Source organism: Pseudochaenichthys georgianus, unplaced genomic scaffold (genome assembly GCF_902827115.2).
Source record: "Pseudochaenichthys georgianus unplaced genomic scaffold, fPseGeo1.2 scaffold_360_arrow_ctg1, whole genome shotgun sequence".
NCBI lineage: Eukaryota > Metazoa > Chordata > Actinopteri > Perciformes > Channichthyidae > Pseudochaenichthys > Pseudochaenichthys georgianus.
The window spans coordinates 1-20,021 of NW_027262961.1; the positions used below are offsets into that span (position 1 = coordinate 1).

Below are 20,021 nucleotides of genomic sequence, written 5' to 3' on the forward strand. Positions count from 1 at the left end.
TGGTGTGTTTTAGTGGTCTAGTGTGTGGTGTGTGTGTGTGTGTGTGTGTGTGTGTGTGTGTGTATGTGTGAGTGTGAGTGTGTGAGTGTGTGTGTGTGTGTGTGTATGTGTGAGTGTGAGTGTGAGTGTGTGTGTGTGTGTGTGTGTGTGTGTGTGAGTCACAGCAGCTTCATTATGTTTAAGACAGCAGGCTCTGAAGCCAAGAAGTGCAGCAGCAGCTGACGGAGCAACACAGCGAGAGACTTTCTGTCATCAGGTTAAATAACTAAACCCAAACCCCGAGGTCTCCGTAAGAGGAGCCACGAGGTTCCTTTGTCAGTATTTGTGACTTTGAAATCACGGTTCTGAGATTTAAAGGCAAGAGGCACTTTTTGATGTCTTTTATACATAAATATGTGTCCCCGGTGTGTCAGCAAAACACTTCATAGACATGGTTTTTATGAGACCTATAATAAATGTCATCACATTGAGCTGAGGCTTTTATCCAGAGCGACTCACAATAAGTGCGTTCGACCAACAAGACACAGCCTTGAAGAAAACAGAATCATAAAATCAGGCTTCATAGAGCCAAAGCATTTGAAGTGCTACTCAGCTGGCTTTAGAGAAGCCAGTCCTTTGTTAGTATATAAGTGCTCTGTTAATATCGCTCGAAGTAAATAAAGGTGTTGCGCCGGGCTGTATCATGCAATCGAAAGTGAAACTTAAACTCGCTCCATTGCGGAGATATTCCCGCGAGAGTGCGGAAAACTTTAATTAATTAATTAATTTCAAATTGTACCAATATACTCACGGACCACTAGGGGGCGGTCACGGAACACCAGAGGTCCGCGGACCACACGTTGAGAAGCACTGCTCTACAGTGAACAGACTGTAACATTTAAAATACATTTCAATAAAACAAAGTCTAAATTGCAAGATGTTTTCTTTTGACCCTAAATAGGTGCTGTCGGAAAAGAAAAAGTCAAACATTGGAATGAACTTGTTTCCTCGGTTCCCAGAGGACACGCCTACACATAGTATAATAGGAGACCTTTAAGAAGCCTTACTTTGTGCTGGAGATACACTTCTCACTTCGTGCTGACACGCATCCTGTCTCCCCTCCAGGTGTCGTCTTCCCGTACTACCCTCGCCTCGGCCGCTACAACCTGAACTTCTACGACGCCGAGCGGGCGTGCCGGGATCAGGACGCCGTGGTGGCTTCGTTCGATCAGCTGTACGCCGCGTGGCGAGGGAAACTGGACTGGTGCAACGCCGGCTGGCTGAGCGACGGCTCGGTCCAGTATCCCATCACCAACCCTCGGGAACCCTGCGGTGGAAAGAACATGGCGCCGGGCGTCCGAAACTACGGCCTGAGGGACAAAGACAAGAACCACTATGACGTGTTCTGCTTCACCTCCCACTACAAAGGTGTGTGTGTGTGTGTGTGTGTGTGTGTGTGTGTGTGTGTGTGTGTACAAATACATTAGATTGAAAGTTACAACAATGCACGTTTGTGTTTCCATGCCACACACTTGTTTAGAAGTCTTGAGGCGTGGACCGGTGATGTACACGTGAAGTTTGGTGACGATCGGAACATTTTTCCTTTGAGTTACAGCGATATCGTGTTTTATGGCGAGGAATGCGTTGTCACGGAAACGCTATATGACGAGACATCAAATTTAGCGACTAGTAACTGTAAAACATTTAAAGACACGAAGTGGGACAAACTGATCACCTTTTCCCTTTTACCCTTTGTAGTTTCCTGCCGCTGAGCATGCTGGGAGTTGTAGTTGTAGTGTGTTGGTGATTGTATGCAGGTGTGTGTGTGTGTGTGTGAGGATCAGCATCCATTCTTCACTGCAGATCGGTAAGAGACATTCAGACGACCTTCACAGTCTGCCAGACAGACAGCTTCTTCCACGGACACACAGAGTATGTGTGCCTACGCACAGCACGAGTCCACAGACTGGGCCATGGATAGAAGAACCCACCAGAACCAGAGGGGGACCGCCGGGCCCTTCGACCGTGGAGCTGTGGCTGATGGAGCTTACAGGCAGTTCCACTGCAGAAATGGATGCACATACGGCCTGGATGAGTCTGACCTGGCTTTAGGGGAGGAGAGGGCTGGCTTCGGCCACAGGATGCGCAAAGAAGAAGACAATGTCAAAGGTCTTGAGGACATCCTGAGTAACAGGAACTCAGGGTTCGACCAAGACAACAAAAGGCTCTTTGACGCCATCCGGTACCGCGTGGAACAACGAGGACAACCTGGTGACCTTCAACCTGCTGCAGAAACTAGGCGAAACTAGGCGAAACTAAAAATGGCAGAGGATGAGGAAAAGGACGCGGCCGAGAAGAACCTGAGCCTGGAGAAGGAAGTCCAACTGGAGGAGAGGCAGGTGAAGCAGCTGGAGAACCATTTGGATGAGCAGAAGGAGAGGTTCTCAAAGACCTGGCCCAGAACCAGGAGAGCTGGGAGACCAAGGTCCATCTGACGGAGACACGATGGAAGCAGGAGGAGGAGAGGGACGACCTGGCTCAGGGACACCAAGGTCCATCTGACGGAGACACGATGGAAGCAGGAGGAGGAGAGGGACGACCTGGCTCAGGGAGACCAAGGTCCATCTGACGGAGACACGATGGAAGCAGGAGGAGGAGAGGGACGACCTGGCTCAGGGACACCAAGGTCCATCTGACGGAGACACGATGGAAGCAGGAGGAGGAGAGGGACGACCTGGCTCAGGGACACCAAGGTCCATCTGACGGAGACACGATGGAAGCAGGAGGAGGAGAGGGACGACCTGGCTCAGGGACAGCTGAGCTGGGAGACCAAGGAGGAGGAGAAGAAGCTGCTGGAGGACCTCTGTTCTTCTCCCGCAGGAAGGACACTGAGGACGGAGGCGTCGCCTTGCAGAAGATGAAGAGCAAGATGCTAGAGAAGGAGATGAGGACGAAATCAAAGAGGAAGGAAGCTGAGGGGAGAGACAGCGCCTCAAAGGAGACGGAGACGACGGAGGCTGGACAACAGTAACTCGCTCTTCCTCCTCCTCCTCCACTCCCCTCACCTCCTTCCTCCTCCACTCCCCTCACCTCCTTCCTCCTCCACTCCCCTCACCTCCTTCCTCCTGCTCCTCAGACCCTCTGTCCTCAGACCCTCAGCCTTTAGACCCTCTGTCCTTAGACCCTCTGTCTAAAATGTTCAGGTTTTACAGCAATTCAAATAGGATTGACCAAAAAACATGAAGTCCCTCCTCCATTGAGCTCACCTCCTTCCTCCTAACGTGCCCCCTCTCACCTCACTCATAGTGTTCACAATACAATTAGGATACAATTAGGATTACAATTAGAATACAATTAGGATACAATTAGGATTACAATTAGAATACAATTAGGATACAATTAGGATTACAATTATGATACAATTAGGATACAATTAGGATACAATTAGGATACAATTAGGATTACAATTAGGATTACAATTAGAATACAATTAGGATACAATTAGGATTACAATTAGGATTACAATTATGATACAATTAGAATACAATTAGGATACAATTAGGATTACAATTAGAATACAATTAGGATACAATTAGGATTACAATTAGGATTACAATTATGATACAATTAGAATACAATTAGGATACAATTAGGATACAATTAGGATTACAATTAGGATACAATTAGGATACAATTAGGATTACAATTAGAATACAATTAGGATACAATTAGGATACAATTAGAATATAATTAGGATACAATTAGGATTATAATTAAGATTACAATTAGGATACAATTACGATACAATTAGGATTACAATTAAAATACAATTAGGATACAATTAAGATACAATTCAGATACAATTAGGATTACAATTAAGATACAATTAGGATACAATTAGGATACAATTAGGATACAATTAGCATTACAATTAGAATACAATTAGGATACAATTAGGATTACAATTAGGATTACAATTATGATACAATTAGAATACAATTAGGATTACAATTAGGATACAATTAGGATACAATTAGGATACAATTAAGATACAATTCAGATACAATTAGGATTACAATTAAGATACAATTAGGATACAATTAGGATACAATTAGGATACAATTAGGATACAATTAAGATACAATTCAGATACAATTAGGATTACAATTAAGATACAATTAGGATACAATTAAGATACAATTCAGATACAATTAGGATTACAATTAAGATACAATTAGGATACAATTAGGATACAATTAGGATACAATTAGCATTACAATTAGAATACAATTAGGATACAATTAGGATTACAATTAGGATTACAATTATGATACAATTAGGATACAATTAGGATTACAATTAGGATACAATTAGGATACAATTAGGATTACAATTAGAATACAATTAGGATACAATTAGAATACAATTAGGATACAATTAGGATTATAATTAAGATTACAATTAGGATTACAATTAGGATACAATTAAGATACAATTCAGATACAATTAGGATTACAATTCAGATACAATTAGGATTACAATTAAGATAAAATTATGATTACAATTAGGATTACACACACACACACACACACACACACACACACACACACACACACACACACACACACACACACACACACACACACACATATTATTTGCAAAACGTTGGTCAAATCCTGCATGATGGTCCCTGTCAGGGTTTTACTAACACATACTTTATTTATCATGAGAAGTAGGAACATTTCTCAACCCATAAACCCACATTTAAAATCACCTACTTTTGGTATGGAAAATCGTACATCTAAAAGAAGTACGATATTTGCCTGTGAGATTAAGTGATTTCAAAAAGTATATTTTTATTTTATACTTAAGTATATTGTAGCCCAGGATTAGCTGAAAAGAATCCAGGAAGTTTATTTACAAATTAACAGCATTTAATTAAACAATGATACAATGAAATTGCAAAATGGTGGCTCTCCGTCCACTATCCTTGATGGACAGCTGGGGAAGAGACCGGCTTCCTGCTGGCTTCTAATTTCATCAACTTTCTGTGAGGCCCCGCCCCATATATTCAAAATGTCTCCAGTACCGTTAAAATCCAATTGTGGATGTCATGCGAGCAAAACATGGTGAAAACCGTCTGAAACTCCATGACATTTCTGAGAGGGACTGCTCGAAAGTAGGATATTTGGGATATCCGTCGTAGCCAGGGTTTACGATCAGTTTTTGGGTGATTTGTACTGAGGAACAAGTATCACATCACCGACGGGTGAAAAAGAGTGTTTTGGTAACACGGGGTGTTCAGGTAACACTTAAAGACTTTGTTATGGAACGCAAAGCAGGGTAGGGGGCTAGTACACCCTCCTGAGGGTCCGGTTGTGGATGTCATGCGAGCAAAACATGGTGAAAACAATCAGTCTAAATTAACAATCGGGACGGAAATGTTCGTATTTCCAAAGGGAGGTTCTGTGAATAAATTAAAAATATTACTATTCATATCTTAGACTGCACTGTAACTTTTATCTTTTAATGTTTATTTTATTAGCTTTTCTTTTTAATGACTGATTTTAAATGCCTTTGTCTGAATGTCTTTCATTTTTGTAAAGCACCTTGAATTGCCTGGTGCTGAAAGGTGCTATAGAAATAAACTTGCCTTGCCTTAACAATACAGATAACGTCAGAGCTGATCCACGGCCTTTCAAAACGGAGCCCCAGGGCCCGCTTATTGCCGGGTTTCGGTACCCATCCCTTCGCTGATCTCTGGTCTCTGACCCTGATAACACAAGAGCAGAGGACAGCATTGAGAAGGTGCAGCACAGAGCAAAAGTTAGCGCAAAGGCTAAAGGGAACAGATATGTGTTGAGCTTTCTTTTGTAGACTTCCACGGAGCAGGACTCCCTGATGTCTGTAGGTATGTTGTCCCATAGCTTCGGGGCATGATTGGCGAAGGCTTCATCACCAAACGTCTTCTTTCTTTTAAGTTAAACCAAAGTCATGTGTCATTGTGTTTACGAGCCCTTGTCTTCTTGCAGGGCGGTTCTACTACCTGATCCACCCGTCGAAGCTGACCTACGACGAGGCGGTCCAAGCGTGTCAGAAAGACGGCGCTCAGATCGCCAAAGTGGGCCAGATGTACGCCGCCTGGAAGCTTCTGGGCTTCGACCGCTGTGACGCGGGATGGCTCGCTGACGGCAGCGTTCGATACCCGATCTCTAACCCCCGGCGCCGCTGCAGCCCAACGGAGGCCGCCGTACGATTCAGCGGCTTCCCCGACAAAAAGCACAAGCTGTACGGAGTGTACTGCTTCAAGGGCCAACACTGAGCTGCAAACACACACACACACACACACACACACACACACGCGCGCGCGCACACGCACACACACACAGGAGGAATTTCAAACAAACCGTGATGCTTTATTTCAGTGGTTCCCAACCTAGGGGTAGTTGAGGGGATTGCAGGGGGATCGCAATATATAGTATTTCCACGCATACGCCTGGTGTCCGTGGTAACAGTTCCTCCCTGCTGTTTATTGTAACCAGTGTTGGCGTAGTTACTCAAAAGAAGTAATGCATTACACATTATTAGTAACTTTACTTTGGATTACTCTGTAACCTGAGATGCTCAGATCAGCGTGGATGTAGATCTGATGATCCACCGCAGCCACAAATGATGATATGAAGCCAGCCTACCTGCAGCGGCACCAGAGCTCAAACACGGGACACAAGGTTGGGTAAAATACAACAACAAAGGGTTTATTTAACACGACACAAATGTAGGTGAATCTTCATTTACAGATTGGCGACTAGCTCAAGGGATTCCCGAGTCAAACAAAGGTTGGGAACCACTGCTTTAGTTCATGGAAACCTTGCATTGTAATGTGGGATCAACACATCGTTTACACATATTTAATGTTCTTATTATTTAATCAAGGCGAGGGTGGGAAGATATCACAGCTAACGTTAAACAACGGACAATCGAAAAGAAAAGGACACGTCTGAACTGAGTTTCACAGCACCTCCATACGATGGAAACTTTGGGCACTTATCTTGTTCTGATCAAGCCCGACACAAAGAGTCACATCCTGAGGTCATCAGGTAGAAATCAAGCCCGACACAAAGAGTCACATCCTGAGGTCATCAGGTAGAAATCAAGCCCGACACAAAGAGTCACATCCTGAGGTCATCAGGTAGAAATCAAGCCCTACACAAAGAGTCACATCCTGAGGTCATCAGGTAGAAATCAAGCCCTAGACAAAGAGTCACATCCTGAGGTCATCAGGTAGAAATCAAGCCCTACACAAAGAGTCACATCCTGAGGTCATCAGGTAGAAATCAAGCCCTACACAAAGAGTCACATCCTGAGGTCATCAGGTAGAAATCAAGCCCGACACAAAGAGTCACATCCTGAGGTCATCAGGTAGAAATCAAGCCCTAAACAAAGAGTCACATCCTGAGGTCATCAGGTAGAAATCAAGCCCTACACAAAGAGTCACATCCTGAGGTCATCAGGTAGAAATCAAGCCCTACACAAAGAGTCACATCCTGAGGTCATGAGGTAGAAATCAAGCCCTACACAAAGAGTCACATCCTGAGGTCATCAGGTAGGAATCAAGCCCTACACAAAGAGTCACCTCCTGAGGTCATCAGGTAGAAATCAAGCCCGACACAAAGAGTCACATCCTGAGGTCATCAGGTAGGAATCAAGCCCTACACAAAGAGTCACCTCCTGAGGTCATCGGGTAGAAATCAAGCCCTACACAAAGAGTCACATCCTGAGGTCATCAGGTAGGAATCAAGCCCTACACAAAGAGTCACCTCCTGAGGTCATCAGGTAGAAATCAAGCCCGACACAAAGAGTCACATCCTGAGGTCATCAGGTAGGAATCAAGCCCTACACAAAGAGTCACCTCCTGGGGTCATCGGGTAGAAATCAAGCCCTACACAAAGAGTCACATCCTGAGGTCATCAGGTAGGAATCAAGCCCTACACAAAGAGTCACCTCCTGAGGTCATCAGGTAGAAATCAAGCCCGACACAAAGAGTCACCTCCTGAGGTCATCAGGTAGGAATCAAGCCCTACACAAAGAGTCACATCCTGAGGTCATCAGGTAGAAATCAAGCCCGACACAAAGAGTCACATCCTGAGGTCATCAGGTAGAAATCAAGTCCTAGACAAAGAGTCACATCCTGAGGTCATCAGGTAGAAATCAAGCCCTAAACAAAGCGTCACATCCTGAGGTCATCAGGTAGGAATCAAGCCCTACACAAAGAGTCACCTCCTGAGGTCATCAGGTAGAAATCAAGCCCGACACAAAGAGTCACCTCCTGAGGTCATCAGGTAGGAATCAAGCCCTACACAAAGAGTCACATCCTGAGGTCATCAGGTAGAAATCAAGCCCTAAACAAAGCGTCACATCCTGAGGTCATCAGGTAGAAATCAAGCCCTGCCCAACGAAAACATGATATTCTCCGTCCCTACGCAACAAGGTGCTACTACTGGTGCTTTGTGCTTCATCACACCGTCCAGTATTTTATGTTTTTATACAACCGTGTTGGACCGAACATCGCCACCTCAACGAGGAAAGAATCCAACTTTTGTTTATGTTTTTTCTAAGTGTGTAGGATGTTAGTATCTAGAAATGTGCTTCTGTTTATGACTATTTTTTTATATACTGTAGACATTATTATTTTCTTTGTCTTATCGGCCAAACTATCCAAGTCTCTTTGGTTTTCATAACATACGACAGTGGTAAAAATAAAGTATGAATTTTGCTCTGACAAACAGTCGCTGTGCAGAAATAGAAAACGCCTGGCATGATTAGAAACCGTTCGGCTGAGTGTGGCTTCGTCTTAGCATGACGTAGCACCGTCAGTGCTACACACGATATATATCTATCTAGCGCCTTGAAAACTGCTATTTTTGATACAGATACTGTAGTTTCTTAAAGTGAAAGACCATCAGTGGCCTCAGCACTCGGTGCGTAACTCCATATGAATGTTTCTGTGCAGGAATCACTTGTTATATCTTCTGATTGGAACGTTTTGCTGCCAAACCTTGAAGTGGCGGCAAAACTCATTCCGACATGTTGAAAGTAAAATGTTCAAATTGCATGAATTTTGCATCTTCCCGTCGTACGATATCGTGCCAGCTTTAAAATGTGCTAGATGCAGAATCAAGTGTCCAGAAGACATTTGAGTCTCAACCATAACTCATAAAGTTTGGACTCAATATATTGTGTTGAGTAAAACTACCCATAAAAGACCAACGAAAAGGGGACACTGTATTTGCTCCAGCAGCAGATTAAGAGTTACGCGGGGAGAGCTGAGGTCACGGATGGGATCGGGCCAGATGCCGAGTGTTCGGCTCATGGACTGCTATCGGAGCTCTGCAGAGACCCAGCGGGCCGGCAGCCAACCTGCAAACTGTTAGAAACACATTGAACAAAACCCTGAGCGTTCTTCCATGTAAGGGTATCAGAGAAGTGCACGTTGATCGGGAATGAGCTCACTGTGCGCAGTCCGGACCGGTCACCATCTCTGCTTGGCTTCAAATTGGACAAGCCACTGGACTATCGGACGCTCGTATCACCGCAGAACTGCTGCACACGTTATGTAACGATTAGACAGGGTGGGAAACAGAACAGCAGCTGAAGAGTCTGCTGCAGGATTGCACAACTAAGAGATGTTTCCTTTACTTGTGTTATTGGAAGTTTAAACAGTTTGCAAACAGTGTTAAGTGTCAGTTTATTTAACGGATGGTTTGACATGTTTAAGAGTGCAACCTCTCCGCAAAAGACGTGAGGAAAGTCCTGCTTTTGCCTGAGAAAAAAGTTGATTCTTCTCACTCCCTGTAAAGATATAACATTTAGTTTTTACTTGTGTACAGATTAAAGAAATGGACAATAAGTACAATTTCAGAAAGACAGATTGACACCAAAGTTGATTCTGTCTGTGTTAAATATGAGGCTAAACCCAACGGCTAATCAGCTAGCCTAGCTCTTTCCATCGGGAACAATATCCACATATCAGTAGCTCTAATGTCTACAACTTACATTGGGAAGAAAAATGTTAGTTGAAAGACTTTAGAAGTGCTGGTCGGGGCATTTTTAAAACGTTTGGCTAGCTGTTTCTCCTCGTTTCCAGTGTCTTTGCTAAGTTAAGCTAACCTGCTGGATCCAGCTTCATAATTAGCATACACACGAGAGTATAATTTACGTTCACTGATTGATTGATTGATTGATTGTACGTATTTCTTATAATGTCAAGCTATTCCTTAAAAGCTTAAAATAATCTGTTGCCTGTTTTCCTTTCTGTACAATCTGACCGATGCTTATACCTGCAGCTTGCAAGAAAACTTAGGGTCCCAAAGACAAAAGGACAATAAAACCGATCATAAAACACGACTCTGCCTCCGCCTCTTTACTCATGGCTCATTGAGTTCGCCTATTATCACAAATCACGACACCTTGTGAGCAATCCGTCTGCAGCTACGCTAAAGGTAAAGACGTAAGTTGACGTAATGGACTGTAGTTCTGGTGTAGTTCCTGGGTAATGCAGTAATGTCTCCAGAGGGAGGGGCGCTGCTGCCTGCACACACACACACACACACACACACACACACACACACACACACACACACACACACACACACACACGGAAACAACGTGTTGCCAAAGCACGGGACTGTTTTAGGAGCCGGGTGACGGCATGCTGGCGACGTCTGGGGTTTTTATGTTGCTTCATGTTCACACGCTGGTTTCTAGGGAGGCCATTTGTTTTAACGGTAAGATACACAGGTCAGCATTCATGCACACTTCTAAATACGCATATAAACATTTTCTACAATAATACAAAGGTGAAACAAAGAAACAAACTCATAGTCTACACTTCTTTAGACATTTCTTTACTATTTAATAATAATGTACCGCCTTCAAAAAGTAGTTTTCAGCTAATTAAAAACATAATAATAGTAATAATGTTTATTGACCTTACATTAATACATTTCAATTACCTTATCATAGTATATTTATTGTATGAACTTTGCATTCAAATGAATAAAATCCAAAACATGTATACCATGAGAAACACTGCACCAGGTTAGGAAATGAGGATTAATTCATCCCTAAAAAAAGTGCCATACAAATGTAATACAAAAAAAGTGACTTCACACTTCCCAGACGAACACCGTGTTTCTACTGACCTTCAGTCAGGGGTGGACTGGGACTAAAAATCAGCTAGTAGGCTACCGCTAGTAAACTGTTAACGGGGGGTGCTAGTGACTTATCCGACCAACCCACTTCGGTACCGGCCCATCAGGAATCGTCCAGAACGTCCCGATGGCCAGTCCGCCCCTGCCTTCAGTGTTTTAACTTTACCTCACTTTGCTGCAAGGCAAGTTTATTTATATTTATATTTGTATGTTTCATGTGGAACCTATATGCTGCAGGTCTCCCTTGAAAAAGAGATCTATGATCTCAATGGGACCAATCTGGTTAAATAAAGGTTTGAAATGAAATGAAAATATAGCACCTTTCAACACAAGGCAATTCAAAGTGCTTTACAAAAATGAAAGACATTAAGAGCATTAAGAAAAATATTATAAAATGATATCTAAAATCTAAAAGCAATGATATAAAATGACATTTAAAAACACGCCGTCTTGTTCAGGTGTCCAGGACCCTGTGATAGAAGTGAGTCTGGGTGTGTTCATACGTGAAACATGGATTAAAGTAAAAAAAATCTCACATCGAGAGACACCTTCTCACAGATAAAGAGAAGTTAAGTTCTGGTTACAGACTATAGCAGTTTGCTGAAAAAAAGGTAATATTGATACATGTTTGATATAACAACAACAACAGGCCTAGATCACAGGATTGCGCCATAGTTAGCAATCTAGTGATTTTATTCCAAAAATTGGACATTTCTAATTGCTAGTTTGAAATATTCTTCCAACAGCATGATGTTACAGTGTAGCATGGTCCCATTTAGAGTCAAATAGACAACCAAGCTAGTTTGCTTGTGCTGGCATTAGCCGGCCACTTAGCATTAGCGGCTGACTAACATTAGCCGGTGACTGAGCATTAGCATGTGACTTAGCATTAGCTGGTGACTAAGTATTAGCACTGGTGACTTAGCATTAGCTGGTGACTAAGTATTAGCACTGGTGACTTAGCATTAGCTGGTGACTAAGCACTAGCTGGTGACTAAGCATTAGCTGGTGACTAAGCACTAGCTGGTGACTAAGCATTAGCACTGGTGACTTAGCATTAGCTGGTGACTAAGCACTAGCTGGTGACTAAGCATTAGCACTGGTGACTTAGCATTAGCTGGTGACTAAGCACTAGCTGGTGACTAAGCATTAGCTGGTGACTTAGCATTAGCTGGTTACTAAGCACTAGCTGGTGACTTAGCATTAGCTGGTTTCTAAGCACTAGCTGGTGGCTAAGCAATAGCTGGTTACTAATCATTAGCATGTTACTTAGCATTAGCAGGTGACTTAGCATTAGCTGGTGACTAAGCATTAACATGTGACTTAGCATTAGCATGTGACTTAGCATTAGCAGGTGACTTAGCACTAGCTGGTGACTTAGCGTTGTGTTATAATAATAATAATACATTTAATTTCTAAGCGCTTTTTCAGGTGCTCATAGACACTTAACAGTGGTATTAAAAAGGAAATGAAATATAAAAGTTGAAATATTAAAACAACAACACAATATTATTCACACATTAAAAAGCCATTCTGAAGAGGTGTGTTTTGGTCAGTTATGGTATGCTAACGGTACCTAGCCTGCGTGGTACGTCGTTCCTCTTCATCTCCACTTTCCCATCCAAATACTGTAAGGCCATGGCCACGTTTATGGTTTCTTTATGTCACACAGGCATGTGATCCGTTGTAGATGCAACAATAAAGGTAAGTTACACATTGTAGGTTGTGTTGATGTGATTTGTGAAATAAAAGACGACACACACACAGGCCGTGTTATGATAATTCCTATTATTGCACACACAGCTGACAATGACACTGAAACCAGGATGAAGGACATTTTTTTTTACAGTTACTCAAAATGGAGAAAGAAACAATGATTACATACAAATACGCTCTTGTGCCAAAGATACAGTAAACCACATGGAGTAGAAGAACATTTAAAAAAAGCATTTACACTGACAGACAATATATAAAAAGGAAAACGTATGAAGAGGAGAAGGTCAAAAGCAAGCTTGTCTCTATGATGGCTTATCAGGACTATTGTAGGTTTAAAAAAATATATATTTCAAGGAACAATTCAAGAGATGAAAGTCGTATATGTACACACTTCGATAAATTCTCTGAGGTTATAAAACCAGACATTTGCAGGAAAAACGCTGCAATAAAACACCGCATATTACAGTCGGTGTCAAAACATCTGCCTTTATTTTAGCTTCAAGTAAAAAAAAGCCAAAAAACTATAAAAAATTCGCCCAAATGTACTTTTAAATGTATTAAAGATTATGTTTTATACTTCTTATATAATAAAATCCAATTTATTTAATTTCCATCTATGTATTTTGTTTATCATAATTTTGGACTTTTTTTTTGGAATTTTCTTTTTTTAATGAACATTTTGTGAGTTTTTTTAATTTAACACTTTAATCTGAATGAATATCAGAGTTTTATCGTTTTTAAATGTCATCGTTTTTCTTGGATTATCCTCCCCTTCTATGACTCCTTATTTGTATTTGTTTTAACCTACAATGGTCCTAATACACTCTCGTATTTTCACATTCCTTTATTCAATGGATTTTAAAACACAGATTCCAGATCTGTAGCAAAACGCAACATCTCTAAACTCAAAACCCAACAAATATTCGAAGAAAAGGAGAATTTGGAGGTGAATTTGAGTCAATAAAAAGCATCTCGACAAATGCTATCTGTAAACAGCAAGACCTTTATTTAACATCACAGTCCTTTCATAGTTTTTAAAGTATACAATAACTTAATTTCTTATGGCTTCGTATAGTATCTATATTATATATCCTATGATTAATAGCACACACACATTCATAATAATCTCCTCTTCAGATTCGTGTGCCGCTCTTTCAATCTCCCTTTCCCTTTTATTTAAAAAATCGTTTCTCAAGCTGAAATATTTTGTACAAAAATCTACACGTGGAAATCAGCTGGTGGAAACGGGTCTTAATGAGCAGCAGCACACTGAGACTGGACACGTTGGGAAATGTTCTTAATAATAATTTAAAGTGATGAATTCATGCTTTTTCAAAACTACTGGACTGGTTTCTATAAAAATAAACCATTCCAGTATTTTAATATTGTGCTCAAAGTTCTCAACGTTAAATCAAAGGAACCTTGTGCAGTTTATGGCACTTTTAATCAATGTTTTTAAGAGTTGGTCCTTTTTTACGTATCAGAAACTAAAATAACCTCCACAGCGTACCTTTAAAAAAAGATTGAAAGATGTGTTCGGATCCTAAGACACAAGACTTGTTTCCGCTGCACGGCTCGACTCAACTTTCTGTTGGTTTTCCATCAGCAAAATGTGTGGCTAGTACCTGGTTCTTTCTTCTTTTAAAAAGCTAACGTCAATAGCTACCACAATATCACGGCTAGCTTTATTGGATCCTTACGGTACGTCCACACAGCAGCTTTGAAAACATCTTGAAAGTCTTGGAGCTGGGCGTGTCTGAAAGCTTGGGGATTTTTTGCGAGCAACGCGACCAACAACCAATCAGATGAATCTCCCGCCCCCGACATACAAAGCAAAAAACCCCGGGGATTTTATGCGAGCAATATATATATATATAAACTCCAGTTTCCCCCACTGTCTCTGCCCCCTCCCTCCATGCCTGGTTCCTCCGGTTTGGATCCCGGTAATAGTTCTGGTCGTAAAGAACCGGGTGATTTGCTCCCGTAACTTCTCGTTTGGAATATGAGGAAATGAACTGCGGTCTGGCTCTCCCTGCTTACACGCGGTTTGATTGGCTAGCGCTTCTACTGTCAGATTTGCATAAACGTGTTTGATTGGCTGGCGCTTCCAGCTCAGCTTCAAAAGTTGAACATTGCTCAACTTTTGAATCCTGGAAATCCTGGACATCCTGGAAATCTTCGCTTCGCTCCCCCACAATGCAGTTCGGCGAAAAGCGAGGCAAAGTGACGTCATCCCCATTCAAAGTCAACGGGCAGAGAAGCGTTGGAAGCGGTGGAAGGTTTGTTTAAAGCTGCTGTGTGGACGTACCGTAACACGTCCGGTCTGGATTTATTCTGCAGATACTCCGGGTAAAAACAGATATTTTGATCGACGTCAAAGTCCAAAATGTGGCTTGTGACGGATAAGGTTGGTTTTAGCTTTAAAAAGAGCGAGGAGACAGCACGATATAAAGCAGACAATAAAATACGTTTTTCCAAAAATGGTAAAGCGCAGCCGACACTGGAGGTGCTTCAAACATACATTCACTGAAAGAAAATAACATTAGTGGTGGTATGCAAGGTCAGCTGAGGTCACAGAGAAAGAAACTATTTTGCATGCAGGAGTTTCGGAAATAAAAATGGCAACCTGCAAAAGCACGTTGGGTGATTTGAAGTGCGAACGTTCGACTGGTTTCTTCTGTATAAAAGCATCCAAAGAGTGACGCAACAAAGCTATGACGGGATACTACGAGTCCGTCGACATTGGAAAACGTATTCTAGAAAAGCACCAGGTACAAAATGCAGTCGAGTCGAGCTGGATCGTGCGGAGGAAACCTGACGTGTGATAATGATCATTTCAAGTCTTCCCTTTCGGAGCGTCGTGACTCGATATCATCCGTGAAGAGTTAAGATGTGGAACTGACTTCTCACGAGTGTTACGGTTCAGATCCTGGAGTGTTTCTGGGGGACAATGTACCGGCGAAGCACCATCAACAGACAGTGCATTGCATCCCTCTGTCGAAAGATGCCTCTGGACCAAACGGACCCGTGTTCGGCTGGTTGACCGACGCCCGGATCAGGGCCTCGTCTCTCCCTCGTCGTGCGCCTGCTGCCGTTGCCTCTTCTCCCTCCGGAAAGGGTTCCAGATGTTCTGAAAGAAGCTGAGACTCTGCTTCTGCTCCTCGTCTTCGTTCAGTGTCTGGGGACTCGTGGTGTGGTGGACGTGCTGGATGTCCTGCTGGTTGTTGCGGCGCCGGAGAGTCATTAACTCGTGGTACGCTGCGGCTGGGAGAAGACAGAACACACGGCGTTATGGACATGTCCATGGAGCCTGATGCTAGTGATAGCAACACATAGCCATCTCTGCTCATCTTAGTATCTTATCTCAGACTGTGGAGAACTCAGATTTAGTGAATGACTCACGGCTCGTGCAGGTGACTTTCGGGGCGTCCCATTGGCCGTTGGCCCGGCAGCGGACGGTGGGGGCGTGTCTCTGGATGAAGCCCTGTTCGCAGTGATATCGCAGCAGCGTGTTGATCTCGTAGCGAGGCTTCATCGCCCCGAACACCCGAGCATCCTTCACCATGGGGGGCTGCTCACAGGAGACTGGGGGGGGGGGGGGCAGAAATGGAGGATTACCCTTCAAGACATATGTTAAAGACACTAGAGGAAGCAACCAGATGTCAGCCAACTAATGGATAAATCTATCAACACAAAATAATTGCTGACCAAATAGTTGTTTTTTATTAAAGAATGACAGTTAATGGCATCTCAATTGTTATAATCCCTGTTCTTTGAACCGCTAGTTTCCCACTTGGACGGTTTGGAAGACAATGTTTCATTTAGGAAAAAGGGCCAGCTATTCCGGTAATGTTTTAATTGTCAAAGTTATTTTTCATGCAAAACAAAAAGAATACCATTTTGTTTTCGGACTCCCAAATGTAACCCTTCCCACTACTTCCAGTTTTGCAAGGATTCATAAATACATGGATCCTGATATTGAAGCTCGAGCCGGTGACGAGTGATATTTTTCTAACAACCTTAATGTCGCTTTAAACAACTACAAAAGTGTCTCTGATATTTGAGTCAGGTGTGTGTCGGTGTCTGGATGTACCTGTGCCCTTCTTGCAGGTGAAGGTCAGGTGAAGGTCAGTGTCTGGGTGTACCTGTTCCCTTCTTGCAGCTGAAGGTCAGGTGAAGGTCAGTGTCTGGGTGTACCTGTGCCCTTCTTGCAGGTGAAGGTCAGGTGAAGGTCAGTGTCTGGGTGTACCTGTTCCCTTCTTGCAGGTGAAGGTCAGGTGAAGGTCGGTGTCTGGATGTACCTGTGCCCTTCTTGCAGGTGAAGGTCAGGTGAAGGTCAGTGTCTGGGTGTACCTGTTCCCTTCTTGCAGGTGAAGGTCAGGTGAAGGTCAGTGTCTGGATGTACCTGTTCCCTTCTTGCAGGTGAAGGTCAGGTGAAGGTCAGTGTCTGGATGTACCTGTTCCCTTCTTGCAGGTGAAGGTCAGGTGAAGGTCAGGTGAAGGTCAGGTGAAGGTCAGTGTCTGGATGTACCTGTTCCCTTCTTGCAGGTGAAGGTCAGGTGAAGGTCGGTGTCTGGATGTACCTGTGCCCTTCTTGCAGGTGAAGGTCAGGTGAAGGTCAGTGTCTGGGTGTACCTGTGCCCTTCTTGCAGGTGAAGGTCAGGTGAAGGTCAGTGTCTGGGTGTACCTGTTCCCTTCTTGCAGGTGAAGGTCAGGTGAAGGTCGGTGTCTGGATGTACCTGTGCCCTTCTTGCAGGTGAAGGTCAGGTGAAGGTCAGTGTCTGGGTGTACCTGTTCCCTTCTTCCAGGTGAAGGTCAGGTGAAGGTCAGTGTCTGGGTGTACCTGTTCCCTTCTTGCAGGTGAAGGTCAAGTGAAGGTCAGTGTCTGGATGTACCTGTTCCCTTCTTGCAGGTGAAGGTCAGGTGAAGGTCAGTGTCTGGGTGTACCTGTTCCCTTCTTGCAGGTGAAGGTCAGGTGAAGGTCAGTGTCTGGATGTACCTGTTCCCTTCTTGCAGGTGAAGGTCAGGTGTGTGTCGGTGTCTGGGTGTACCTGTTCCCTTCTTGCAGGTGAAGGTCAGTGTCTGGATGTACCTGTTCCCTTCTTGCAGGTGAAGGTCAGGTGAAGGTCAGTGTCTGGGTGTACCTGTTCCCTTCTTGCAGGTGAAGGTCAGGTGAAGGTCAGTGTCTGGGTGTACCTGTGCCCTTCTTGCAGGTGAAGGTCAGGTGAAGGTCAGTGTCTGGGTGTACCTGTTCCCTTCTTGCAGGTGAAGGTCAGGTGAAGGTCGGTGTCTGGATGTACCTGTGCCCTTCTTGCAGGTGAAGGTCAGGTGAAGGTCAGTGTCTGGGTGTACCTGTTCCCTTCTTGCAGGTGAAGGTCAGGTGAAGGTCAGTGTCTGGGTGTACCTGTTCCCTTCTTGCAGGTGAAGGTCAGGTGAAGGTCAGTGTCTGGGTGTACCTGTTCCCTTCTTGCAGATGAAGGTCAGGTGAAGGTCAGTGTCTGGATGTACCTGTTCCCTTCTTGCAGGTGAAGGTCAGGTGAAGGTCAGTGTCTGGATGTACCTGTTCCCTTCTTGCAGGTGAAGGTCAGGTGTGTGTCGGTGTCTGGGTGTACCTGTTCCCTTCTTGCAGGTGAAGGTCAGGTGAAGGTCAGTGTCTGGATGTACCTGTTCCCTTCTTGCAGGTGAAGGTCAGGTGAAGGTCAGTGTCTGGGTGTACCTGTTCCCTTCTTGCAGGTGAAGGTCAGGTGAAGGTCGGTGTCTGGATGTACCTGTGCCCTTCTTGCAGGTGAAGGTCAGGTGTGTGTCGGTGTCTGGGTGTACCTGTTCCCTTCTTGCAGGTGAAGGTCAGGTGAAGGTCAGTGTCTGGGTGTACCTGTTCCCTTCTTGCAGGTGAAGGTCAGGTGAAGGTCAGTGTCTGGGTGTACCTGTGCCCTTCTTGCAGGTGAAGGTCAGGTGAAGGTCAGGTGTGTCAGTGTGAAGGTCAGGTGTGTGTCGGTGTCTGTGTGTACCTGTTCCCTTCTTGCAGGTGAAGGTCAGGTGATAGTTGCAGGGCACGTCGTTCCACTGCCCCCCCTCGTGCCAGATCATCACCACACAGTCCTCTCCCGACTGGAAGAAGCTGTCGGGCTGGTTCGGCCTCCAGTGGTCGTATTGCTGAGGGAACACAGATAAAAACGCTGAGCTGATGTTCAGAGACATGTCTTGAGGCACTCGGTGCTCACAGGACAGAGCCACCAACACGAGGAAAATACTGAGAAAAGAGTCAAAAAGAATACCTGAAGGATCTCTGAATTAAGTCTGAAATATAACATTTACATTTATGAAAATGAACTGTCACTAAAATAAGATAAGATAAGATAAGATGAACCTTTATTAATCCCCGAGGGGAAATTCAGTTGTACAAAAGCAGCAACAGGGTAAGCGTGAAAAAAAAAAAACAGTACAGCAAAGATTCACACAGATCAATAAAATCTAAAATCTAAAATAAATAACATAAAATCAAGGAAATAATGATAATAATAATAAAAGACTATAAAAATAGGAGATAAATAAAAATAAGAGTAAATGAACTGTCACTAAAGACACATTTTGAAAAATATGTCCAAAAACAAAAGTGAAACGCGTCTCCACACTTTGGGTAATTATGTGCTAAAGTCCAACCGTACAGAAAGTTTCACAAACACTCGATCAGAAAACATTTCTCAAATATGTAAAAAAAAAAGCTGATAGAAAAAACAAAGCCTCTCATCGACAACAACAAGAGCTCTTTAACACGAGTGCCTGGATGCAGTTCCCGGAGCGAGCAGGCGGTGGTGCTGCAGGCCGGGGACCGTCAGAGGAACTCAGTCCCAGAGAGAGAACGAAACACCTGCCGTTCATTCAGATCTCACCTAGAAACACGGCGAGTGGAAATCCGCTCTGTCTGCACGTGTGCCTTGCCTGTTGCTCTCCGTCTGCTTTGTGAATATCTATTTCTGTTTTTATAGATGCTTTTATCATAATATAAGCATCTCTGTTGAAAGTTGTTTACTGATTGTATTTATCTGTTATTATTGTTAAGTGTATTTAAGTTTTTAGGATGACTTTTAACATCTGACCGGGACTACAGACGAACAA

General features: G+C 43.6%; 2 protein-coding genes across 2 annotated transcripts in view; one reads left to right on the top strand and one right to left on the bottom strand.

Annotated features, from left to right (window-relative positions):
* Window positions 1–1,104: 1,104 nt before the first annotated feature.
* LOC117442228 (hyaluronan and proteoglycan link protein 1-like) lies at window positions 1,105–10,383 on the top strand (the record flags this gene model as incomplete). The annotated part of the gene is made up of 2 exons (XM_034078227.1): window positions 1,105–1,407; window positions 6,012–10,383. Coding segments are annotated over 2 exons (593 nt in total), but the record flags the coding sequence as incomplete, so codon positions are not given.
* Window positions 10,384–12,957: 2,574 nt separating this feature from the next.
* The window catches only part of vcanb (versican b), a 53,986-nt gene continuing 46,922 nt past the window's right edge, over window positions 12,958–20,021 (bottom strand). The window contains exons 17-19 of the mRNA XM_071202373.1: window positions 18,914–19,058; window positions 16,308–16,490; window positions 12,958–16,169 (exon numbers count right to left, since the gene is read on the bottom strand). Coding sequence (XP_071058474.1) covers window positions 15,961–16,169; window positions 16,308–16,490; window positions 18,914–19,058 — 537 coding nt within the window. The 3' untranslated portion in view covers window positions 12,958–15,960. The remainder of the gene's footprint in view (window positions 16,170–16,307; window positions 16,491–18,913; window positions 19,059–20,021) is intronic.